Source organism: Lissotriton helveticus, chromosome 7, assembly GCF_964261635.1.
Source record: "Lissotriton helveticus chromosome 7, aLisHel1.1, whole genome shotgun sequence".
In the NCBI taxonomy this organism is placed as follows: domain Eukaryota; kingdom Metazoa; phylum Chordata; class Amphibia; order Caudata; family Salamandridae; genus Lissotriton; species Lissotriton helveticus.
The window spans coordinates 558,266,643-558,293,405 of NC_136068.1; the positions used below are offsets into that span (position 1 = coordinate 558,266,643).

The 26,763-nt window shown below is 42.9% G+C and overlaps 1 protein-coding gene across 4 annotated transcripts in view; it reads left to right on the forward strand.

Annotated features, from left to right (window-relative positions):
• LOC144766889 (membrane-spanning 4-domains subfamily A member 4D-like) overlaps positions 1 to 26,763 on the forward strand; it is a 724,286-nt gene that overhangs the window by 173,735 nt on the left and 523,788 nt on the right. For 3 of the 4 annotated variants that reach the window (XM_078650596.1, XM_078650598.1, XM_078650597.1), the window contains exon 3: positions 13,139 to 13,267. The exons of the other annotated variant lie outside the window; for it this stretch is intronic. In XM_078650596.1, coding sequence (XP_078506722.1) covers positions 13,139 to 13,267 — 129 coding nt within the window. The remainder of the gene's footprint in view (positions 1 to 13,138; positions 13,268 to 26,763) is intronic. 4 annotated transcript variants of the gene reach the window in all.

Consider the following 26,763-nt stretch of genomic DNA (forward strand, 5'->3'; position numbering starts at 1 on the left):
AAATTTGTTGACATTGCCTTATTGCTTGCGAAACGTAGGGTTGTACGTCGCTCGGGGAGGGGGAGAGCCCTTAAATTTAAGGATTGGTTGACTGATATTATTTATTGCCAAGACCAGAATAAGATATATGCAGAAACACAACCAATGCGAAATAGACCTAAGGATATATGGGACCCCCTGAGGAGCTATCTTTTAAATCACTCTACTACATCGGATGCTGAGGATCAGGAAGATACAAGTACCGCTGCAGAGTTGTAGACATGAGGTCCTAGCGCTATGGGTTACAGATACTACAGTCTCATTATACAGATGTTGAAATAATGTAAGAAAAATGAAAAGGAAGTATGGCTATACGCTTATGTATTATTAAAGGGTCATTGATGGCATGTCGCTGATATAGTGAAGAAATGCATATGGGACTGGACCACAGAATGGTCTCACAGGTTGACGATGACAAAACCGGCGAGATAGCCTGATATATTGGACATTGCTCCTGAGAGTTCGTCCCTCTTATCATCTTCTATATTGCTGTCATGGTGTTATGTTGTGTATGCTTTGCCAAGAACGATACCTGTAAAAATGCACTTATATAACAATTTGAAAATCTCAATAAATAAAGTTTAAAAAAAAAAAAAAAGGATTAACCGTTCCAATGTCCGGTTAAAGAGGGGTTCTCTTCTTGTCACCGGTGGTACTTTGTTACAGAGTTAGGCTCTTGGTTTTCAGAGTCCCAAGGAAAGGTCGTCGCTGGCGGGTTGTTTGTTCAGGAACGAACTCAAAGAGAAAAGAAAAAAAAAAACAAGGTCAGGCATCGGGGTAACCTATTAGCAATGTGGGACAGGGTAGACAGGCCGTGAGGGAAGGATAACACCGAGTCTAAGTAGAGTGTGAAGTTCCCCAAAGACAAGGAAGTAGTGACCACCCGCCGGCCTACCCGTTCCCTCCCTGTGGATTTACAAACCCCAGGAGGCGCCTAAGTACCTGTTCCAGCCACCCTCATCCGTCGGGGTGGCGGGAGCTGGCGCGGTGTCGGACTTTGCCGACTCTCTCTCTCTTTGGTGGAGCCGCCGTTCTACCTTCGGTTCCAACTCCTCCCTGGAGTTCTTCGCTGCCCCTGGGTTCGCCTAGTTCTCAGGACCCTCTTTGCTCCAACTCTATTCCCGCGTCCTCTCGTCTTGAAATCCTGGTGTCTTCTCCTTCCTCTCCTCCCGATAGGTTCCGGCGGTATGACATCAGAGTTCCTGGCTGCTCCCCAGCTTGTTTTGGATCGTGTTAAAGGGACAGACCTCGTCCCGTACCTGCATAACCAGTACATGCGCAGTAGAATGGGTTTCTGGGTCTATTATTCCCGGCTCCTCCCGACAGCCAGATAACTATCAATCTCTTTTTGTCCAGTAGTTTTCTCCTTATTCCTCAGTCATTGGATCAGGAATATGCCAGAACACTTACAGGACCAAGAGCTGCACACCTGGAGAGATGACCCACTTTGCTACATCCCAAATCATTGAATTCTATGGCCAGCATATCCCTTGGATGGTCAGTCCCACACTGGCCACATGACTATTGATCATAACCACTCAAGATGACTGGTTTCCACAACTGAACAATAGATTCAAATGGCCATGCCTTCTATATTGGGTCTTTCACTAATACCCTTCAAGCAGACAAAGACCTAACATTGAAATGGACACTTACAATGAAGACATGTGTCTGGCTAATTAGCAGTGGGGGTGACCCTGGTGTCTGAAATAGATATTCAGATGTTCAGACATGACCTTGAATGGACCTTATCTAAGAAGTGGACCTGATCATGCACAACATGCATGTCTGCCATATCCTAAGTTCTAAGTGTGCCTCAGAACATAAATGGCTACAATGCAGTGATGTTTTCGGGAGTGGGGCATCTACCTATGATAGTGCTGAGGCACCTAATTTATCTCCATGGGATCATGGCCCTGTGCCCACCTCAGGTGGGGTAGTTCCCAGGAAGAAGCAGAATTTGTTTCCTTATATAGTTGAGATACCCGTTATTGCACTCACTGTGGACCTAGGCTGTGTCAAGCAAACAGGTGTGTTCATCTCTTTTATTATGAGAATTGTGAAGAAAATGCACTTCTCATGCTAGCCCTGACTTTCTGATCCATGTCAGAATCGAGGAACCTAACCTATAGACGTAAAGAAGGTGTTGGGTTTAATTAAGATGCCTTTCGTCTTTGACATAATACTGCCCTGTTAGCCAGGTCAAATGTTCCTGTACGATATCCATAAGTGGAGTAAAAATTATTTACTGTACGATCATTTCCCGGCATGTAATATGGCACAGGGTTTCTTTTTGGTTCAGACAAGACAATCCTGTCTTAAATCTTTTTTGGCTATTTGAAATGATCGTCTGACATGACTTGTATTCTACAAATCAATTATTTTAAATAATGGTGACGGTAATGCAAACATCAGCACAGACGAATCGAGCCAATTCTTATCAACGCACTTTAAAGACAATAGCACAAAGGATGACCGTTCTGAAGCCACAGATCAGCCAGATCAGCAAACTTGCGATTCCATGTTTAAAGCTCAGGTGCCCAAGACGACCAGCCTCCGTTACTCATCCACTAAAGTGCCAGAAGTGCCAACAATCAAGGGCCCGACAAATAGCAATGACTTACCTTCGGAGTCCATTGGGACATTGGAAGAGTTAAAAAACAGGATTTCATGTTCCAGGGCCGAAGAGCTCCAGGGCCAAAAGTCTTCCCCAGGCCATGTTTAAATTCGACGTGGACCCCCCTGTTTCTCCATTGCTGGCTAAACAACACCGTCCCGGAGTCCTGGCGAGGTGCTATCATTCACCCAATTTACAAAGGCGGGAAAAGAAATGACCCCAATAATTACAGGATGATAGCACTCTTAGATGTTGAGTCCAAACACTATGCCAGATTTTTATTAGAAGAGTTGCAAGCCTGGGCAGATTCAACAAAGCGCCTCCCTTTTAACCAGACCGGATTTGTGGCTAACTCCGGCACAACAACTAATTTATTCACCTTAACTGTCCTGACGGAGAAAGTGGCAACCCAACAAATCCAGTTGCACTGTGGTTTTGTTGATTTTAAAGCGGCCTTTGACCGCGTACCCCGGGCCCTACTGTGGCAAAAATTAGGGTCCTGAGGCATAGCCCTGACCCTTTTACACGCAATCGTCCAACTCCATTTGGAAACATGGATCAGAATCAAGCTGGGTGAAGGCTCCCACGTGTCCAGGAAAATCAGACCCAATTCCGGCATAAAACAAGGCTGTCTGCTGGCTCCACTCCTTTTTAACTTGTTTATAATCAGACCTATCTCCATCATTAGATAGTGTCAACTGCCCTCCCCCTCAACTAGATGGAGCCCGCATCAGCAATCTGCTCTATGCCCACAACTTGGTGTTGCTAAGTCAAACAAAAGTGAGCCTACAGAGGCTTCTCGACTAACTGCTTCCCTACACTATAAGAAATTTCTTGGAACTGAACCTCTCCAAAATCAAAACAATATCTTTTGGGAAGCAAAAAAGACCACGTGGTGGGTGGCTCTTTAAAAAAACAAAACTCAAATCAACATCCTACTATAGATAATTGGGCTTTTTTTTGGATCGCAGATGTTCTTTCGTCAAGCAACAAGAAACGCTAAGGACCAAAGCCCTGTCACTAGAGGCCGCCGCCGCGAAACTATCAAAACAGCTACTTGGCCCAAGTCTAACACCCATGCTGAAAGTGATGAAGATGAGAATAATTAACTCTGTCGTACGGGCACAAGATTACTGAGGGCACAACTAGCTCTTTATGAAACAAAATAACAACCAAAATCTTTAAACGTGCCTTTCTCCTGCCAAAATCAAGTTCACCATCACAGGTTCGACTTGAACTGGGCCTACTGGATCATCACGGCGTTGAGGCTGGCACGTTTATACAGTTCTGCAACAGACTGCGCCATTCAAGTGAGGGCTCCCTGAAGACCAGACTTTGGCGAGAAATAGCGAAACACCAGACTAGCCAGAAGTCCCTGCAACACCTGGACCACAGCTTAAAACTTCTAGGAGTCAAAGAACTCCGGGCAACAAACCCCTCCCAGCCAGTGCTAAAGGCTGCTATCAAGAAGAGCGTCCAATTGTGGTCTTTTCATTCAGACAGGGCAACTCTGACAAAAAGGAAACACGCCTGGGCCGTAATTTCCAATTTCAAACTAGATGTTGAGTTGCCCTACTTACCAGGCACGTTTGCACTTTACTTGAAACAAAAGTTTTTAGCTCTAAGGATGGGCGACTGGCCATTTTTAAAGGACCTGCCCGAATGGCGTTGCTCAGGTAAAATCGAATGCAGGATGTGTGGCTACCACTCCGAAGCAATGGACCATATAGTTTGTGCTTACCCCGCTATACTCACAGACAGACGGCTACTACTGCGGGCCGAATAGATCAGGCTAGGAGTTCGAACATGACGCCAGGCCATAATAGGGGCCCTAAACCCTGAAAACATCAAGTTGAACATTGGGCTTACTAAATTTGTCAACAAAGTGTCAAAGCTGCTGGAAGAAATAGCGCCACCAAATCTCCTTTACTTATGCAGGGCGGCAGCCAGGTTGCTGGATTAACAACCGAACCCTAGACTGCTAATATCAGCAGAACTGTTGCATGTCTCCCAGGTGGACATTATCTGCCCACAATGCATCCAAAGGTTTTATGTAATTTATTAGTTTTGCATTCTATTTTTAAACCAGCAGTTTCTTCTTTTAAAAAAGAATTATCACGTTTTCAAGTTGACCAGCATCTATCTACAATGCTCTTGTGGGTTTCTATCCAGCGGTCCTTTTTATGATGAATCGAGCAAGTTTTAATTTGTAATGGTTTTAACCAAACAATAAAGAATACACACCAAAAAATATATTTTAAATATGTGAGACTTAATAAATATGGATGCATGAATTCGCAGAGCAATAGTATGTCTTTTTAGCACTCATTTTCCTAGTCTGCTAAAGATGCGACTGTGGGCCAGAGAGTTACCAATGCATCAATAGAGTCTGCAGGCCAACTCTCTTTACAGAAATTGAGTTTAAGGTAAATTGATGAGAAGTATGCTATGGTAAACCGATTTACTTATGTATGTGTTTAATTGTTTAGTATAGCGTCGGATTATGATTAGGGCTCCCGGTTTTATGGTATTTCTTTTTTTGACATTTCCGTCTGTAGTTATCTGTATTTCTTTTTTGCTAATTTTTTCTGTATTTATCCATTTTTATTTTGTGTTTTCTATATAAATAAAGGTGTAAGGGGTATTTTTCCACACTTATTTGACTAACAAATGTATACTTACATTTGAATGTCCAAAAAGGTTTCAGTAGTATACAAAGCAATAGAGTTATCTAAACACATTTGCATTATAGAATAGCCAAAATAACTGTAGATCTGCACTTCATTAAGCTTAATTTGGAAATTGATTGTCTTTTTTCATCTTCCCAACCTCTCAATCTGTACACTTACTGGCCTGGCCCTCATGACTGAAAGCGGAAAAAAATCATCAGAAGAAAGCCTATTTTCTGTATTTAAAAATAAATACAGACCGAAAAAGAGAGTTTTCGTTCTGTATTTATCTGTAAAAAAATCAGTTAAAACGGAAAACTGGGAGCCCTAATTATGATAGGTGGCCACTTCATAGAAGTCATGACGGTACCAAAGGTAGTTCTTGATTTATCAAATTCCCATTCTGGGCAATGGAATATGTACATTTTATATGGTTAGAGAGCTCTTGATGATTATTCAACTCCGGCATGTGGTAAAGGTCAAATTGCAATCACAGGAGCCCTTACTGTTTCTTTTGGAGGGTGTGTGGGGGGGCTCTTTAAGAAAAGGATGAAAACATTTATTACAGAAATAGATATTCATTATGAGGTACCCTCTATCCATATACATTGGCTTATGATTCAATTTTCAGGTTTTAGCTTAAATCAAATTTTGATTAGTTTATGAAAATTCGCACCTGAATTGGTGGAAAGGCATTTCATTTTACCAACCAAGCAGCCACTTCATCAAAAAGGAGATTGGAAAAGATTTTAAGAATTTGCTGTGTCAAAGTTTAAATATCGACCTGTGCTTTTATCAACTTCACAATATTGATTACCAATATATCGTTAAGATTTGAAGTTAAGTGAATCTATACTTCTCTGAGCAAGCATACCTTGACCAGATGTTGATGGTCAATTCTGTGCAGATATATATTCCTAGGTATTGACTGTCTTTATAATACTATTAAATATTTTGCAATGCAGGAGTTAAGGACTCAATCCGACATTGGTACAATTCAAGAGCGCTGCTCCCTTGACATTCCAACGTTCCTTCACTCAAAATGTGTGTGTGGCACATGGTAAATATATTCATATTTGTCTACAGAAGTGATTCCTCATTTTACAGAGAAATCCCAAGAGCTTTAAAATAGTTCTTATCCTGGCCATGTGGATAGGTGTATCTTGGAGAATGATGCTGTAACTGCAAATCTCTGTGTATAGTAATCCCTGACTTGCAATTGTTGTTTCAGATTTTTTTTTCCAAAAAGTCAGTCCTTATATGGTCTCCAGGTTTGCCTTTTGGTGAAAGAAGAGAAGCATTTGTTTTTACATCTGGGTATAGATACCTTTAGATGTCCTTAAATCCATTTATTACCAGTACTTCACATATACATAGAGTGGACTCTGGTTACTTCAAGGGGAATTACTTCTCTCTCACCTCAATCAATTGGCTGTTTAGTGTATTGTTCATCCTCCTACGGAGTTCGTTCATTGCAGTGCATGAGGAACTGTTATATATTTGAAAAATACATTCCATCTTTACGCACACACCTCTTTATATCAACATGCATTCTATAGAGAAAGCAGTCCTTTTTGTAATTTCCTTTACAGCAGTCGGCCTTTTTGAAATGTTTTTTGTCAGAACTTGAGTTGAGTTTTAGCCTGATGTTAAGATGGCTGAATTGCTTTTCATCTTTGCATATCAGGACGGACTGATGCCTAAATGCCCACCTCGTCTTGCCATATCCCAACTCCTTCTCAATCCAGCTTTCCATGTTCTTACAATGACTGTTGCTTTTCTGCTGCCCCGTTGCTGCATACATTTTCAGCTTGCCCAGCAGCTCCTTTGATGCTGCTGCATTAATTTACCTGCTTGGGCTCTTGTTTACCAATCACAGCACCCAGTGGAAGCACAATGAAGCAGCATCAAATAGTGAAGTGGAACGTTATAAAACATCTGCTTGGCTAAGGGACCGGATGCTTCAGGAATCAACTTGTCCCATATGAAAAAATCCACTTGTTCCATCTGGGGTCATTTAGCGAGAAGACCAATCATGTCCGCGTTCAGAGCTCTGATTATACCTTCTAATATTATGTCAGGGTTCGGCTTCTAGCTATGCCCTGGTTACTCCACAATTTTAATGAATCTGAACATGCCCTTTTTTATGAATGGGCTCTGTGTAGACCAGCTGTTTGATCAGACTACTGCTCTAAATATTGCAGCAGTTTAGCTGTGCAGGAGTTCCACTTATAGTCAACTTCAGGATATATCTTTTTTTATTGTATCATTACTTTCTTTTTTCACATTTAGTTTCTGAAGAAGCGGTCTATAAATTGCTCCGGCAAATTTACTTTTTTCTCTATTCCTTAAAATGTTACCATAAATAAACTCGGATTACATCTGTGAGCCATTGCTTACATTGCCAACTGTGGATCAATGAGACAATCTGACCTTCTTAACTTGAACACCATCTGTAATTAGAGAATGAAACACTTCATTTTAATATTCCTTTGTTCCCTTGTTTATAATGACTGTGCACATATATTAGGAAAGATCAGTGACTGGTTTACCTTTTACAAGTACATAAATGCATGATCTTGTAAAGTCATAATGTTATGGCCAGATTATGAAAGCTATTTACACATGGACATTTGGGAAGACCCATGAAAAGTTGGTTCTGCAGTCATCAAAGAATTTACTCCCGTGATGATTTTCATGGGAACAAACCTACTTAGAGTGGCTGGAGGAAGTAGACACAAAATGGTAGTTCCAGTGCTGAAATGGTTTGAGTTTGTGCAAACCCACAAAGTTAAATGTTGAAGGACATTCACTAATTCCTATCACAACTGTTCCTACCATGAACAAACATGAAAATGTACTCGTAAAAAGACAGGTCTCGAAAAATCATAAACATTTTACCAAACCTGCAGGTCTAGTGACTTGAATAATTTTCTTGAACTAACTCAAATGCTCTAGACTCATAAACTGGTCGCAAATTGTGTGATCCTGGGAGAATATTTTATTTCTCGAAGCTGCCTTTATCTTCGTTGTCACATATGAGAGTGCCTTCAAATATGTGAGTGCAGCATGCCTACTTGTACAAAAAACTCTTTTGTTTGATTCAATGGACTAAGCTTTTGCTCCAGAATGTAGTCCACATATAGGCTACACATGACCCCTGACTTTTTCTAAAGTATGATGTGGTAGGGCAATGTTATTTACAGACCGCACATTTTCCCTTGACATAGCCACCAAATTTCCTACTGACAGGCAGTTTTACTGATAAAACCATGTAGTGTACAAAGCATAATGTGTGGAATTCGAATTTCAGTGAATATTTATCATTTGCACATCACCAAGTAAAGTGTTCAGATTTGTTTTGATCCTTTTAAAATCTGTGCTTCCATCACACTTCAGAATTGAAAAAAAGTGCTTTCATAACTGCTGTTATTTTGAAACATTTGTAAAGTTCATGTACAAGCTATTTAAATTTTGTATTAAAAATAATGACACTTTACACCCTTACCTTTCACGCTCCTTGTATCCAAGAACAATTGTCACATATGTGACTTTACAAAATCCTATACATTTACAGTCAGAAAAATAAAAGTAAACACCAATCTTCAGGCTAAAATAAGCATCAATTGTTAAGGAGAAATAAGCTGACATTTGACCACTGTCTTAGAAGGCACAGCAAAAGTGGCAAGATAAAACCAAGATTCAAAGGCATCTATATTTGTCATTCACTTTCTCAATAAACAGTACAGCTGTTCTCTGCCAGTTTGCGATGTCTCACCAGAACGTCCAATAGGCCCTGAAAATAGCTCACCCTGATATAAGCGAACTTGAGTGGGTAGATTTTTCGAAGCCTGTGAATGCTGGAGTAAATCGTTTTAAAGGATGTGACAGGATCCACCCTCCAATAAAAAGGTACAGGTGTGGGGAAAGGATTGCCCCAATGAGGAAAAATCTCCCCCCCCTTGTTTTAACAAGCAAATTTGGGCTTGGTCTTGTAAAATGCTGTAAATTGTAAATCTGCTCCAATACGAGATCTTAGAGCAGCACGTGTACTGTTGCTATTTCTTTTAACAATGCAGACCCTAAGTGTATTTTTTAAATTTTGCCTGTAATGTTGCCTTTAAAAGTTTTGCACTGATTATTATTACTATTATTAATACTATTTGAATAGTGCTGTGCATCCAACACCTGATTTATGAAGTGATTCCTTCAGGCAAACAGTATTTAAAGTGGTTTTGTAACCTTTATCATTTTTCAAATTGCAAATATTATTTGGGTACATCTTATTTTTGAAACATTCACCAATCTTGCTTCTAGTGTGCAGCATGCATGTTCACATAAAAAGAAGCACTCTGGGGACATAATTAGCCACAAAGTATTACAGTTTGAAACGTGTACTTTTTTTATACTGGATCCACTGCTAGTAGCACAAGCTGACCTTACAGCTGATTGTATTTTGTTAAAGCTGCTTATCCTAAAAGTAAAGCTTTGCTGAATTGAACCATATATACAGTTTCAGACATTTTATACAAACATATGCTTATCTTGCCAACAGACAGTCCTATTTCATGTAACCATGCAGAGGGTACTAGAATCTGGCCTACAAATATTTCATGCTTGGTGGCTCCTGTGATGCAGCCTCATTGTCCTCCTTTGGGGCTAGTGTTTAATTTGAGCTGGCGGTTGTGGGTGGGGCCCACATTTGTGAAGACTTGCACTTAGTTTTCCTCAACAAACATTGATCCACAGCAAGAGAGAGAAAAACACAAAAAGAGAAAGAGAAGAGGAAGTGAAAGACGGAAAAAAGAGACAATAGGAGAAATCGGGGATGAAAAAGAACGCTGCAAGAATATGATAAAGGGCAGGGAGTGCCTGGTGGTGAGTTGAAGAGGCATGAAGTGGAATCAAGACTACACAGCTTTGCAATTCCACAGTCTAACCCTTGATAGCGCCGGCTGCAGGTTTCTGAGCAAAAGTCTGGGCCCTGACCTTATTCTGTTACAAATTAAACATTGAATGGGGCCCAGCACCTGCCCCAGAGCTATGCGCTTCTCTTGGTTTTCTGGCTCGGCTAGATCACTCAGATCCTCATCATTCATATATCTCTTCTTAAATTGCACATGCAGAGTGGAATCGCATCTGTTGCCACGCATCCAAAACCTAACGTGGCTTAACAAGGCAGTCCGTACCATGACTGTGCCATTATCACGAGTTGCATTACAACGCAGGTCATTAGGACAATTTGCTTTAGGGAAGTGCCGGACTTTGGAATAGTTTAAATTACTATTCTAACTCCATTTGGTGTATCATTAGGGAAGGTGTTGGACTTAAAATCCAACACCAGTCCAACACCGCATTCTCTAAAGCAAGTCGTTGTAATGATTTGCATTGTAATGGAACTCGTGGTACCATCGCAGTCGTGGTATTGACTGCTTTGTAAAGGCACTATGATGTAATGCCTGCATTGTAATAGATGTTTCCCGCAGAGTGTAACCTGCCAAATATTGAAATTTTATGTTTAGTGAATGGTTCCCATCTGCCTTGGACAGTCTGATATCATTCAGTGCTTTGCTGTAACAAATCTTTTGTGAATTCTTGTCCAAATCACAAAGGTAGAGGAGAGTACCTTTGCCTCCTCCTTTCCCTGTTGACGTTCAAGGGTTTACAATGTATATGTTGCGATTGTTAATAGCAATCTTAAAGTATCATGTACTGATTGTAATTGAAAATACCCTTTGCAATGCCTTTGAACGTTAGGCCTCATGCGATGGAAAGCAAATATAACTTCCTGTTTGACTCTTATATTTTTGATTGATCTCGCTCCTTTTTTAAAAAAAAATCCTTTTATTGATTCCCCCCCTAAAGCAGTACACTGCCTCAACAATCTAGTAGAAGTTACTTCATTTCAAGTGCTCCTTACTACCACAATCAGGAGGCATCATATCCATGCTCCAAGTTCTTTATGAGGATACATCAAATCATTCCTCCCATCAGACCCTACCATGTCCCATAGCTTCCTCCCCTTCAAGGCAGGCCATTATATGGAGGGGCAGGTAATTTTGTCAACCTTTCCGCCCATTCAGCAAGATCCTCCGTAACTATGTCTTTTATGTGCTGATTTTAAGGCCCAAACTCCTCTTGTGCTTGCACGAATGAGATAAATCTATTAGTCAGGAACCAATCCCCAGCCATTGCACATTGACCCTCCCGCCAAATGTGAAATGACTTGTCCTTTACAATTGGCTGAAAATGCTTAGGGAACCAAATGGGGATGTCCATTGAAAATGGGGACATCTTCAGTACTTAAATCACCACTCTGTGCCATAGTGGTACTGTGTGTCTTTTTGGGATGGACCCTGTCCCATTGTACCGTTGTAGACCACTCTGGCAATGTGTAGTGCACACAGAAACCCACCAAAAGATCTTCCTTCCAGTTAGGGCCATTTGCAAACCAGTGAGCTGCATATGATGAATTTGTGCTACTGCATAGTGCAAAATGAAATCGGGGAGACCCAACCCCCCTTCCACCCAAATGAGTATGGCACATCTTCTTAATGTCCTCTCCAGAAGCTTATATTTCACCTATATATGATAGCTTCTCAAAAGTGACAGCAGAAACCCAGCGGAGCACATGTAACAAACACAGTAAGTACTTAAGTATTTGCAAATGAAATTAGCCAATGCACACGTTACTTTAAATGATAATTACACAATATTGATTAGTCATGTGGTGTAAAGACTGTTCTTGCAGAAGATGACCCTAGTAGAAACCTTTTAGTTTTGAGGTGTGCATTGAAGATTGGTGGACCCAGTCCACTTTGAGTCCTGAGGCTGCATCATAGGTAGACTCACATTGAGTCTCTACAGCTTTGTTCTCATTAACGATTACCCCTTTATTAAGTTATTGAAGATGACTTCTCTTTTAATTAGTTTTGCTGTCACAAGATTTATTCAGGTAGCTCTGAACGTCAGAGTGAATTTGAGAGAATAAAAGTTTGCCTGTGACCTTTAAATGGAAGGATACCTAGTCACCGCTATTCTATGTATTCTTTTTTTAATATGTATATACTTGCATGAAGAATTTGATTATATATTGTTTACCTTTGTAACTGGTGATTGTTTGATATTGATGGTGTGCTAATGCTGTTGTTTGAATTTTATGGATTTCTAAGTTTTTTTAACCAAAATAATCTATCTAAATTACTGACTGATTAACCCGTTTTGTGTGCCCCAGACATTTTTTAATTCTGTTAGTGGATTGTGTCCCTAAAATGTCTGCTGGAGAGTAGTTCCAAACATTTATTTACACAGTCAAATGCGTAGAGGTATTATGTAATTGAACCCTGTAATAAGATCCCTTGTGGATTGTCCCAATTGTGTAGAAATCCAAGGACTGTCTTCTGCTGATCGTTCCACCACACATGTACCACATAAAATGTGTGGACATCATTGGCCCGTCTAATCATATGTACGGACTACATACACAGTACATGATCTACTGTTAGAAGGTAAATTCACTGGATGCATAAAAAGTTAATTCACCTCAGAAGTACCTGTATGTAGTTCTCTAAGTCTTCCCCTTATCAATATGCACTCAACTGCATAAGCCATAAATGCACTCTGAGGCGGGATACATGACGTGTCATCATTGGTTTAAAGTACCATGACTACATTTTGTGAAATATACCGTCTGTGTGCGCCTTCCTCTCACTTGATTCAGTTTACCAGATGGAAGTTGGAGTATGGAACACATAACAGGACACTGCTCTTATTTAATGCCTATTTTTTTAAACATTTTTTTCTTTTTTGGCAGGTCACATTGATAGTTTGTGGCATTATTCAAATCTTCCTTGGAATAATTCATGATGTTAACGATAGAATCTTTCTTCGTTACGGTATTCCCCTCTTACTGACCGGAGCACCAGTATGGTCTGGGATACTGGTAAGTAATTGCGGAGACGAGCCACTTCCTCAGAATGAAGTCTGCATGTTCAGAGGGAAAGTGTGTTAATGGTATATGGTTGTGTTTATATTCTCTAACCTCTACATTATATTCTCTAAATTGCTCAAAAAGGGACATTACCAGACAGCTTCTGAGATCCACTTTCGTGTTCCCATTTCCCTTTTGATAAGGTAGGGTTGTGCGACATTAGCCAATGGTGGCTAGAGCAATGCCACCTTTTGATGTTAACCACTGTGTATACAAATGATCCCCAATTACATTTCCCATATATCATGTGTAAATGTATCTTGTATGGAAATCCTGAAAATCTGGCATGTCTCCAGTCCTCAAGGGTCAACATTGAACATCCATGCTGTTACAGGACAATCCAAAAACTTCCTGTCTTCAGATCTCAGTCAGATTGGTATAATGGACTGATAATTGTGAAAGAAATGTGTGGGTTCTTTCAGTGGTTATCAGTTAACTAAATGGTATCACATTCACTGGTGTATTTTTTCCCTCAAAAGATCTGAAAGTCATTCTGTTGCCTGGTCAACAGCTTTAAACCACTGCTCATCATTACCATGGCTAACTGTATGAGTTTGAGGGAGCAGCAGTGTGAGTATGAGTGACGTTTGTGTATGCAAAGAAGTGTTAGAATTTGTATGAGGTGTTTGTAGTGTGAATAAAAGTATGAATCGTAATTCATTCTATTCCCATGGGATGACAATCTATACAATTTGAGGCATCAATGCCGTCTCGAAACTGCACTTGGTGGGCAATTAGGCTGGTACTGCTTAACTTTTTTAAAATAAAGCCAAGTATTGCATTTTAAAAGACAATTTTTCCATACATTTACAAGCTGTAGGCTCTGATGACCCACTCATTAAATATTCCAATACTTCCATGGTGTATCAAGCAACACTGACCTTCTCCGGGGGTGTTGACTTTATCATTTATCCCATGAAAGATGGTGCAGCAAACGTTCCCAAGTTTATTTGCAAATAATCCTAGGCAGATCAGAAAATGCAAATGTTTACAATGTCTGTGATTTTTCGTAGCACATGCTGTTATTTTTCAGAGCATCATTTCACTTCCTCTTACTTTTTTCCATCTTCCCCTCACAGAGGAAAATGTAAAAAATCCTAAATCTCACAATCACATACAGTAGATATCAGAGCTAAGAAGATTTTATAGGCGCATATAGAGCTGCTAACAGTGGACAAAACAGGGACCTTACAGATTCGGACAGCAGACACATTCCATCATTCTCACAGAAAGATATCTGTCGCCAATAGTAATTATCATTCAAACATCAGTATTAGATATATATTTGGAAATGAATTTTTTTTTACTGTTATGTCTACTGTCACTGTAAGGAACACATTGTTGATTACATCATTAATGGAATGATTACATTCCAATTGCTGTGAATCAGTTGCTGTATCTTTTGCTGTTGATGGTTGTACATTAAAGCGATCTCTTCATCATTTTCCTGATTGAGTGCTTTTATCACTGGCGATGAGGGTCAAGGCTTGATTGGGGACAAGCATCTACAACCATCAATTCCCCTACAATTGGAATTTTGGATTGGATTTGGTTTGGACAGATTTGGGCTTTGAATTCACTTTGGACTTACTACAGTACTTGGATACTGTACAGATACTGTGGATTATTTGGACTTGGATATATTATTTCTTTCTTACACCTCCTATTTCATGTGGATTCATTATATACGCTTTTCTGGACTTTACGATATTGAAAAGCTGTTATATTTGCCTACTATAGTCTACATCTACATCTGTTATGATCGTCTACTATCGTCATCTACATCTGAGGAGGTGCCTGTAATTTTTGCCTGCGTGCCCAAAATCTGGTGTTTTAAATTCTCAAAGTGAGTTCACCTGATCGACGGATGCAGTTGCCATTGTGCACTGTTTTCATTTGAATCTGCTTGTGGCTCGCGTGTGGCATCGCGTGTAGCCTGCACGCTCCTTCGGCTCATTCCGGCATCTCCATTCCAGGATCGGTGACTTCAACGCGACGCTGGAAGCTCTGATTCGGTGTTCAACATGTCATCACGCAACGTCCCGCGTCATCACGTTTAAGAGGCCATTTTGTTTTTCCATGACAACGATCTCGCTTTTCAACGCCGATGCGCACGGCAGTGCATCGATATATTTTTATGTATAAAGACTGGACTTGCGATATCAACACTCACTTCTACGTCGTCAATGTGCACGACAGCACATTCATTTTAATCTTAGTTGGGAGTACATTCTCAAGAAAAGACAATTAAATTAGTTTTGGATTTTATTATTTATTTTTTCACGCATTGCTGAAGACACTTTTGGATTTTGATATATTTTTTTTAATTACATTTACAAAATGGCTACTACATCCAGCATGTCACAGCCACCACCATTTCTTTCAGAGGAGGGGGAACCTATACTCCCTTGGAAGAGATGGAGAAATTTATTTGATTCATATTTAGTGGCAATAGGAAGGGAAAAGTTTTCAGCTTTTAGGAAGCAAGCTATTTTGCTGCATAATTTAGGGGTTGAGGGCAGGCACACATATGACAGTATGGATACTATACCTGTTGGTGGAGCTGATGGTGAACCTTCAGACATTTTTGAAATGTCTATTACTATGTGAGAACATTATTTTGGCCCTAGAATTAATGTAGTTTTAGAACGTCCTAGATTTTTCACTCTGGTACAAGGTCCAGGTGAACGAGTTGGAACATATGTTGCTGCTTTAAAAACTCTTGCACGTACTTGTGATTTTGGAGAATTATCTGAGTCACTTGTGAGGGTGTACGAATAGTTCTAGAGTTCAGGAGAAGTTGTTGTCAAAAAACCCTACGTTGAAAGAGGCTGTAGCCATTGTAGAGGGCATGGAGAATACTTTTACATGGGTTAAGGAAATTAGGAAAAATAAAGAGGAAGAGAGTTGCACCATAAGTGATAATAAAAAGAAAACTCATGATACGGTGCACATGTTGGAAGAAGATGATCTTGTTGGAGAGTGTCACGAAGGGGTTGCTAAAGTGGGTGTGGGTTCAAAAACCAAATCACCCCAAAAGACCTCATCTTCTCAGAAGAGCACTCTTGAAAGTCGTCCTTCTTTTAATAAAGAGTCTCTTGTGTCTAAAGAGCATGATTTTTGCCAACAACGTCCATTTAGCAATCAGAGAATACGTTGTTTTAGGTGTGGGAGTTTCTCTCACACTTCTAATTTTCCAAATTGTTTTGCAAGAGACAGCATTTGTAAGAACTGTGGAAGCAAAGGGCATTATGCTCGTGTGTGTAAGTCTGGCAAGAAAAGAGAAGGAAGTGAATCTGCTTCTGACATTGTACGTACGGTTGTTGTGTCGAATGTTAAAAGTGATGAAATGGTTGTTGATGCAGAACAAATGCCATTTTGTGATATAGGAAATGACAAATATGTATTTAAGCTCATGGCAGACTCAGGGTCTCCTTTCACTTTAATTGGCAACAAGATTTGGGATGAAGTTGTGGGTCTAGAAAATGTTCAAATCTTACCTCCTGACATTGCTCCTGTGAGTTATGCTGGGTCAAAAGTAGACATTCTGGGGTATATGGTGGCTAACATCACTTTCAGGAGCAAGAACATTTTTGGCAAGGTTTATGTAGCAGTTAGAGGAGACCACCTTCTTGGATGGAGACATCAGCATGACTTGGGTATAATTCTTAATCCTGGGGCCAAAAATCCTAAGAATCAAGTCATGTTGATGGAAGATTTTCTGTCCAGCTTCCTTCCAGTTAAGGTTGATTCTGTGTGTGATTCTAACAAATATTTTGTAGATTATCCGAATGTGTTTTCTGATACCTTGGGGTGCTTAAAGGGATTTGAACACAGAATTATCCTTAAAAAATCTGCCAAACCATGTGTGCACAAGGTCAGGAAAGTGCCCAATATGATGCTTGAGCCACTGAGACATAAGATTGAGAGGTTACTGAACTTAGGCGTGATAGAAGAGATTGAATCTTCAGAATGGTTGAGCCCGGTGGTTTTAGCACCCAAGGATGGTGGCAAATCGATTAGGATGTGTGTGGACTTGCGCGGATTGAATGAATGGATCTGGGTTGATCGACAGCCATTGCCCAATATAGCTAAGAGCATTAGTATTTTGAAAGGAGCCAAAATCTTCAGTGTGCTGGATCTTTCTTCGGCTTATCACCAAATTGTACTACATAAGGATTCCAGACATTTAACATCTTTCGTTACACCTTTAGGTGCTTATCAGTTTCTAAGAATGCCATTTCGGTTAGCTTCGGCTGCTGCGTGTTTTCAAAGGGTGATGAAAATGTTCCTTGGCAGTCTTCACAATGTTATGTTCTTTCAGGACGATATTTTAGTTCATGGTGTGAATGTTTGTGAGCATGATAAGGTGTTGAGATCCGTTTTGGACAAATTAGATGAAGGGGGGCTCACAGTTAAAAAGGAGAAATGTCGGATTGGTTTGGAGTCAGTCACATATCTAGGACATGTTATTTCTGGGAATGGAATACAACCCAAATTGGAATTGGCTGAGAGCATTGTAAAAGCACCGACTCCAGTAGATAAAGACCAAGTCAGGTCATTTTTGGGAATGGCGGAATTTTATTCCAAGTTTGTCAAGGGTTTTGCCAGTATTGTTGAACCCATAATGTCTCTTTTAGAAAAATGTGTACGGTTCACTTGGTCTGATAATTGTGAGAAAGCTTTTGAATCAGTTAAGACAGAGATTGGTAAGATGCCAACTTTGGGTCATTTTGATTCCAAACTTAAGACCATTCTGACAACTGATGCCAGTCTTAAGGGACTTGGTGCTGTGCTTTCTCAAATTGTGAATTGTGAAAAAGTTGTTGTGGCATTCACTTCTAGAGCTTTGAAAGAAGCAGAGTTGAATTACTCTTGTTTTGAAAGAGAGGTGTTGGCAGTATTTTGGTCAGTACATCATTTCAAATTCTATTTGTGGGGCATTCAGTTTGTTGTCAAATCTGATCATCGTCCTCTTGTTCAAATTTTTTCTTGCCATCAGAGTGACCATATGACACCGAGGTTGAAAAGGTGGAGCAAAGGGTTACAAGAATTTAATTTTCATGTACAATATATTCCAGGACAAAACAATATGCCTGCGGATTGTTTATCACGTCTTCCAATTGAAAGAGATTGCGTTGCAGATGGAGTTGGAGTATGTATAAATTGGGTATTGGAGTCTACCATATCCAAGGAGGAATGGTTGCAGTGTGTTAGGGATGATGTCACTTTTCAATCGTTAGGGAATGTCATTAGAAATGGGTGGCCTTCTCGATGCCGAGAAGGCATTTGACCGTGTCTCTTGGCAATTTTTGTTGAACATCCTGGAACTTAATAACTTCGGGAACAAGTTCATTAAAGCTCTAAAGGCCTTATATGTTGATCCAAAGGCAAAACTTTCCATCTGCGGTTCTGAGTCGGAGTTTATTGAGATACAAAGAGGTACGAGGCAGGGCTGTCCCTGCTCCCCGTTATTATTTGCCCTTTATATCAATCCCCTAATTTTAAAGTTGCTCTCCTCACCCATTATTCAGCCTGTTAAGGTAGGTCTGTTTTCAACAAAAATTTTGGCGTATGCCAATGACGTGGCTGTCTTAACTACTAATCCTGCTGACGCAATCCAGGAAATAGAGTTAGCCACCCAGACCTTTGGCTCCTTTTCAGGTTATTCCGTTAATAGGGATAAAACAATGGTCCTTTGTACAAATAACACTATATTTGAGAGTCCCTATAAAGTTTAACAGGCTACCTATTTAGGTGTTTGCCTGTCCCCAGATGTGAATGAAATTAACCATCTTAATTATACTCCCTTGATTAATAAAATAAAAACTGACCTAAGGAGAGTGGATAATTTACATCTTTCTATAATTGGAAGGGCAAACTATCTAAAAATGAATGTCTTTCCAAGGATACTTTACCTGTTTCAAGCAATCCCGCTATTGGCTGAAGGTAGTTTTATTAAGATCCTTGACTCCTCCATGTCTAAGTTCATCTGGAGTTTTGGAGCGATTAGAAGAGCTTTACCACTTTTGACTTTACCTCAAGACAGGGGGGGGGGGTTGCTATCCCTAACCTAACTCTATATTTATGGGCAACACTTATTCAACATATGGGGCCTCTGTTAAATTGTAAAACAACCATCTCAACTACTATGGAATTTTATATCCCCTCCATCTATGAGTTGAGTCTTGGGGACAAATGCCAAGGGCTATTCTTAAGGCAGATTGAACCATCATACTATAAAAAAAATCAAGTTAAAGGTAGTCATAGATGCGTGGAAAGTTTGGAAATCTGTATCTAAACAACTAGCTATCCCAAAATTCACAAAATACACCCCTTTATGGCGTAGTTCGATTCTCTCGGCCTGCCTTAATGATAGTACTTCTCGGAAGTGGGAAATTCTAGGCATTAACACAGTTGGTGATTTTCTTGGTCAAGAAACTTCTTCCTTATTTGAGTGGCTGCAGCAGAAGTATACTATTCCAACTACCGATTTCCTCAAATACTTTCAGGTGCTTACAAGTATTCGCAACTGTATCCCCAGAATCAAATTAGATAGTATTCATTTTTTCTCAATCATTGGGAAACTCTCTACTAGCATTGGCAGCCTATATCAGATGCTGATCGAAAATGCTGTGGATGATTTAGAGCGGGTTGAGCAAGCTTGGGCTGTAAGGTTAGGTAATCCAAATATCGACATTGATTCTTCCTTGGCCCTTTCATCAAAATTGTTTATCGCCTCTAATCTTAAAGCCCAATATTATAGAGTTATTTACAACCTTTATTATACATCTGCAAAACTATTTTCCTGGGGTTTACGGGCCGATGACAATTGCCCAAGATGCAGACAACCTCAAGCAAATCTAATTCATATGCTCGCCGAATGTCCCAAACTGGACTTATTAAAGATAATGATTATGGGATTTTGGGCCCAGGTATTTGGACGGAATGTACGGGATTCAGTAACCCTTTACCTGATGGGTCATGACGATTCCCTCGGCCATAGCATTGAGGAACAAAGGACCATCTTTTTAGGTACCGCAATCTTCTGTATTCTCTTGCTGCCCGATGGAAGGACCCTGAGCCACCCACATTTCAGATGTGGCTTAGTCGATTCCTGGCCACCTATAAACAGGAGATCTCAATTTATGGTACTCGAGGCAAAAAAGCTAGGCTTCTTGGAGCCCAGATTTGGGCTCCAATCTCTGGTTGGTATTCTAACTTCAGGCTTCCTGTTCTCTCTGTCCCGATTTGATTGATTTATTTATGTCTAATGTATTTAATTTACGATATATTCCTACTATGACTCTATTTTCTTTTGTACATTTAATGAATTTGTATTATTGAATTCCCTGATTGAATTTTGCTCAATAAAAAAAATTTAGAAAAAGAAATGGGTGGCCAAATTATGATGTACTTGAGTGTGAGTTGAAGCCTTATTGGACGGTGAGAAATGATTTAACTTTTTTCCAGGATAATTTGATGAGAGGAGACAGGGTGGTGCCTCCGGGCGATTTGAGGGAGAGAGTCGTTAACCTAGCTCATGAGGGGCACTTGGGAAGGAATCTCACCAAAGCTCGGATTAGAGTAAGATACTGGTGGCCTGGAATGGATCGTACGGTGGAGGCAGTTGTGAAAGATTGTCATTTGTGTGCGGTCAATGACAAATCACGCACCACTAGTCAGTCTCCACTTTCTCCTGTTGAGGTTCCTGTTGCGGTGTGGACTAAGTTGGGGTTGGATATTGCAGGCCCTTTTGAGCTTATGCCTTCACATGAGAGATTTGTTGTATTGTTGGTGGATTACACCTCTAAGTGGGTGGTTTCAAAATGTATGGGTGTTGTGAATTCTAGAACTGTGATTGCGTTCTTAAGGGATGTGTTTGTGTCAGAAGGAGTGCCTAAGTACTTGCTCACTGATAATGGGGTGCAATTCACCTCCAATGAGATGGATAGTTTTCTTAGAGGTCTTGGAATTGTTCACCAGAAAACAGCTCTTTATTCTCCACAAGCAAATGGTCTCACTGAGAGAATGAATAGGGTTGTAAAGAGTTGTGCACAAATGGCTTTGGAGTCTAAGGTTTCATTTAGCAGTGTGTTAAGGGAGACATGGTGGGCTCATCGCACGGCTCCCAAAGCTGTCATGCAGAAGTCTCCTTTTGAAGCTTTGAGGGGTAGATTGGCGAGTTCTAAACTCAACCCAGCTTGGCTTCCGGAGAAGGTCTGTGATGATAGTGTAGAGAGTGAGGTGAAAAGAAGAGATGTGTTGACAAAGTATCAACAAAAATATAAACAACGTTATGATGACAAGATGGCTGTAAAATTTAGGAACTGGAATGTGGGTGACAGTGTTCTGGTGAAAAAAACGAAATTTGGTCGCAAAGGTGTTTCCAATTTCAGTGGTCCTTTCACCATTATTGCTATTAAAAAAAATGTTGTCACTTAGGATAATGGTTGCACTTGCAATATGTCTAAATTAGCAAAGTGCAATGATTTCAAGAATCACTTTAATAAGGGTTCTAGGTTTTCTGACAATTCCAGTGATGTTTCTCCTAGTAGTGACCAGAGTAACATTCGTGGTAGATCCTTACAGCTTCCTAGGAGATTCATGGATTATATTATGTATTCATTTTTATGTATTAATTTTATCATCATTCTGATTCTTTCTACATTCCTTTCTTAAGCTTCATTTTTATTTCTTTTACTGTGTATTGGGGATGTGTTATGTTTACTGTCACTTTAAGGAACACATTGTTGATTACATCATTAATGGAATTATTACATTCCAATTGCTGTGAATCAGTTGCTGTATCTTTTGCTGTTGATGGTTGTACATTAAAGCGATCTCTTCATCATCTTCCTGATTGAGTGCTTTTATCAGTTACCCTCGGCAAAGATGCACTCTCAAGACAGGCTTTTTATTCAGAACAGCAAAATCAGAAACTTCCAATGAATTAAAAATATGTGGCCTAACACGTTTTGGACTAAGCAGTCCTTGCTCATAGGCAAATATACAGCAAAGCTGAGACATCATTGCAGCCACCTGATTGCCATTAAATACGGTTCGCCCTCCTGGGCCTCCCTTGAGTTCAACATATGTATGATAACAGTAGTTCTGCTCAATACAATTTACACCCAATGGGTCTGCCTATGCTGGCATTTCAGATAAATGTCAAAACCTAGAGTGGGCTAATCAAATGTCCCTTTACTGAAATTGCTGGAAATTATTGGAACCTGTCGATCTCATACTTACGATCAATCAAAGTTATTCAGGACCCGCTGGGATCTGCGGTGGTGCTTCCTCTCGGGCCGGACTACCCGTAATATATGGAACCAAAATGTTGCCCTCTGCAAAGATGCACTCTCAAGACAGGCTTTCACCTTTTATTCACAACAGCGAAATCAGCCACTTTCAAAGACGTAAAGATATGTGGCCTTACGCGTTTCAGACTAAACAGTCCTTCTTGGTGACCGCTCAGCCCTCCACAGGGCTTGGTCGCCCCACTCACTGCTGCCGCTCCTGCCTGCCTTTGCCGCCTCCTGCCTGCAGATTCCTTCGCTCGCTGCCCGCTGCTCCTGGGAATTTCCCGCTGCTCCTGGGAATTTCCCGCTGCTCCTGGGAATTTCCCGCTGCCCGCTGCTTCATGGAATTTCCCACCGCTGCCTCCCTGCGGCCCCACCCCCCTGTGATTCCATTCACCGCCCCGCTCCCGCCACCCAGCTGCTCCTCCCTCCCGGCTCCTTACTTATGACGCCTCCAGAGCGACCGCGCAGCGGACGCGCGCAGCGGGAGCGCCGATTGAGCGCCGATTGAGCGCCGAAGGTGCACCAAAGGTAAGCCCGTCTGCGCCCGTCCGCGCCTGGCCCGCGCCCAGCGCCAGGACCCCTGGCCCTCCTCGCCGAGGCAAGACGACCCGACTGACCTACGACGCCGCCACTCTCAATGCACTCAATGCCGGCCGGACCCACGCCTGCTGCCGAGCCACCCCGAGACGCACCCACGGACCCTTCACCTGCTGCACCTGCAAGTTCACCTGCCTCCGAACCTGCCCCGCACCCGCCAAGACAAACATCAGCAGCAACCACCTCAAGTGCATCCTGATCATCACCCGCTCCATCCACAGACACGCCGTGGAACTCTGGAACCTCCTCGACGCTACATCACCGGACGTCGCCTTCCTCACGGAAACCTGGATGAACGCCTCCTCTGCACCCGACATCGCCATCCCGGACGGGTACAAGATCATCAGGAGGGACCGCATCAACCAGACCGGAGGTGGCATCGCCATCGTCCACAGGAACACCATCCACATCACGACCGACGCCAACGACTCCTGCGCCGCAGCCGAACATCTCCACTTCCAGATTCACACCGACCCTAAGACGACCCTCAGAGGCACCCTCGTCTACAGACCCCCGGGACCACGCACTCAATTCAGCGAAGACATCACAGACTTCATCAACCCGCACGCCCTCCCCTCCACCGACTACATCCTCCTCGGGGACCTCAACTTCCACCTGGAGAACAACAAGGACCGCAACACCACCGCCCTGCTGGAAGACCTCGCCAACCTCAGACTCAAGCAACTGGTCAACACCCCCACCCACTACGCCGGCCACACGCTTGATCCCGTCTTCTCTTCCAGCAAGTACATCACCTTCAGCCACGCCACCGGACTCCACTGGACCGACCACAGCTGCGTCCACTTCAGCTTCAAAAGATCCACGACCCACCACCACCCGCAACAGGTACCTCACAGGAATTGGAGCAAGATCACCGCAGACCAGCTCACCACCTCCCTCAGCCAGAGCCCACCCGCCAACACAACGGACCCCAACGAAGCAGCCCGCAACTTCACACAGTGGCTGACCGCCTGCGCCGACGACCTCGCGCCATTAAAGAACCCTCCCAGCAGACCCAGAAGCAAGAAGGCATCCTGGTTCACCGATGACCTCAAGGACTCCAAGAAGACCTGCCGCACCCTCGAGAAAGCCTGGCTCCTCGACCGGACCACCGACAACATGACCGCCCTCAAACACGCTACCCGCAAGCACCACCAGCTCATCCGCACCACCAAGAAGAAATCCCTGAAGGAATGACTGGACAACAACGCCCACGACAGCAAAGAGCTCTTCACTATCTTCAAGGAGTTCTCCAACCCCAGCACCGGCACCAACGACATCATTCCGTCACAAGACCTCTGCGACTCCCTCGCCTCGTTCTTCCACCGCAAGATTGCCGACATCCACAACAGCTTCGGCGCCCCACCCACGCACCCAACCGTCGAACCAACGCCCCCCACCGCCACCCTTCGCGCCTGGACCACGGTGACCACCGAAGACACAGCCCGCGCGATGAACACCATCCACTCCGGATCACCGACCGACCCCTGCTCACACCACGTCTTCAACAAGGCCGACTCCACCATCGCACCCCAACTCCGGAACATCAACGCCTCCTTCAACACCGCCACCTTCCCAGAGAGCTGGAAGCACGCCGAGATCAGCGCCCTCCTGAAGAAACCTACAGCGGACCCCACCGATCTCAAAAACTTCCGCCCCATCTCGCTCCTCCCTTTTCCTGCTAAAGTCATCGAGAAGATCGTCAACAGACAGCTGACCTCCTTCCTCGAGACGAACGGATCCCTCGACCCCTCGCAGTCCGGCTTCAGAGCCAACCACAGCACCGAGACCGCCCTCATCGCAGCCACCGACGACATCCGGACCCTGCTCGACAAGGGGGAAACAGTGGCCCTCATCCTCCTGGACCTCTCCGCTGCGTTCGACACGGTCTGCCACCGCACCCTAGTTCAGCGCCTCAGCAAAATCATTATCCAAGAGAAGGCACTGGAGTGGATCATCTCATTCCTCGCCGGAAGAACACAAAGAGTCCGCCTCCGCCCGTTTCGCTCCGAGGCCACCAAAGTCATCTGCGGCGTCCCGCAAGGATCTTCACTCAGCCCCACCTTCTTCAACATCTACATGAAACCTCTCGCAGCCATCGCACGCCAGCACAACCTCAACATCATCTCTTACGCCGACGACACCCAGCTGATCCTCTCCCTCACCAGAGACCCCGACACCGCCAGAACCTGCCTACACGAAGGGATGAAAGACGTCGCCGAGTGGATGAAGGACAGCCGCCTGAAACTGAACTCGGACAAGACGGAAGTCCTCATCCTGGGATCTTCGCCCTCCGCCTGGGATGACTCCTGGTGGCCCCCAGCCCTGGGCACCGCACCCAAGCCAACCGACCACGCACGCAACCTGGGCTTCATCCTGGACCCCTCCCTCTCGATGACCAGACAAGTCAACGCCGTCTCCTCATCGTGCTTCAACACCCTGCGTATGCTTCGCAAGATCTTCCGCTGGATCCCGACCGAGACCAGGAAGACTGTCACCCAGGCACTCGTCACCAGCCGACTGGACTACGGAAACGCCCTCTACGCCGAAACCACAGCCAAGCTACAGAAAAGACTCCAGCGCATCCAGAACGCCTCCGCCCGACTCATCCTGGATGTCCCCCGACGCAGCCACATCTCCAGCCACCTGAGGAACCTGCACTGGCTCCCCGTCGACAAGAGGATCATGTTCCGGCTCCTCACCCACGCACACAAGTCTCTCCACGACCTGGGCCCCAAGTACCTCAACGACCGCCTGACCTTCTACACGCCCACCCGCCAGCTACGGTCCACCAGCCTCGCCCTTGCAGCCGTACCACGCATCCGAAGAGCCACCGCCAGAGGAAGATCCTTCTCTTACCTGGCTGCCAAGACTTGGAACTCCCTCCCCATCCACCTTCGGCTGACCCAGGACCATCTCGCCTTCAGGAAACAACTCAAGACCTGGCTGTTCGAGCAGTAGCATACCCCTCCCCCCAAGCACCTTGACACCCTCCCGGGTGGGTAGTGCGCTATACAAATGGCATGATTGATTGATTGATTGTTAACAGGCTAAATGTACAGTGAAGTAGAAAAATCATTGCAGCCACCTGATTGCCATTAAATATAGTTCCACCTTACTGGGCCTCCCGTGAGTTCTACAGTTGCATAATGGTAACAGTCGTTCTACTCAATACAATTCACCCCAACGGTCTGCCATTGCTAACATTTCAAAGAGATAAAAGTCAAAACCCTCGAGTGGGCTAATCTGAAGTCCCATTACTGGAATTGCTGGAAATTAATGGAACCTGCTGATCTAAAAATGACAAACAATAGAAGTCATTCAGGGATCTGCAGTGGTGCTTACTCACGGCCGAACTAGTCATAAAACCAACATGTTGCCCTTTGCAAAGATGCACTCTCAAGACAGGCTTTCACCTTTTAGTCACAACCAGCAACTTATAATGAATTAAAAAAATATATGGCCTAATGCGTTTTGAACTAAACAGTCCTTGTTCACGGTTCACTGACACAATCTCGACCCTCACAATATCGACCTACACATATA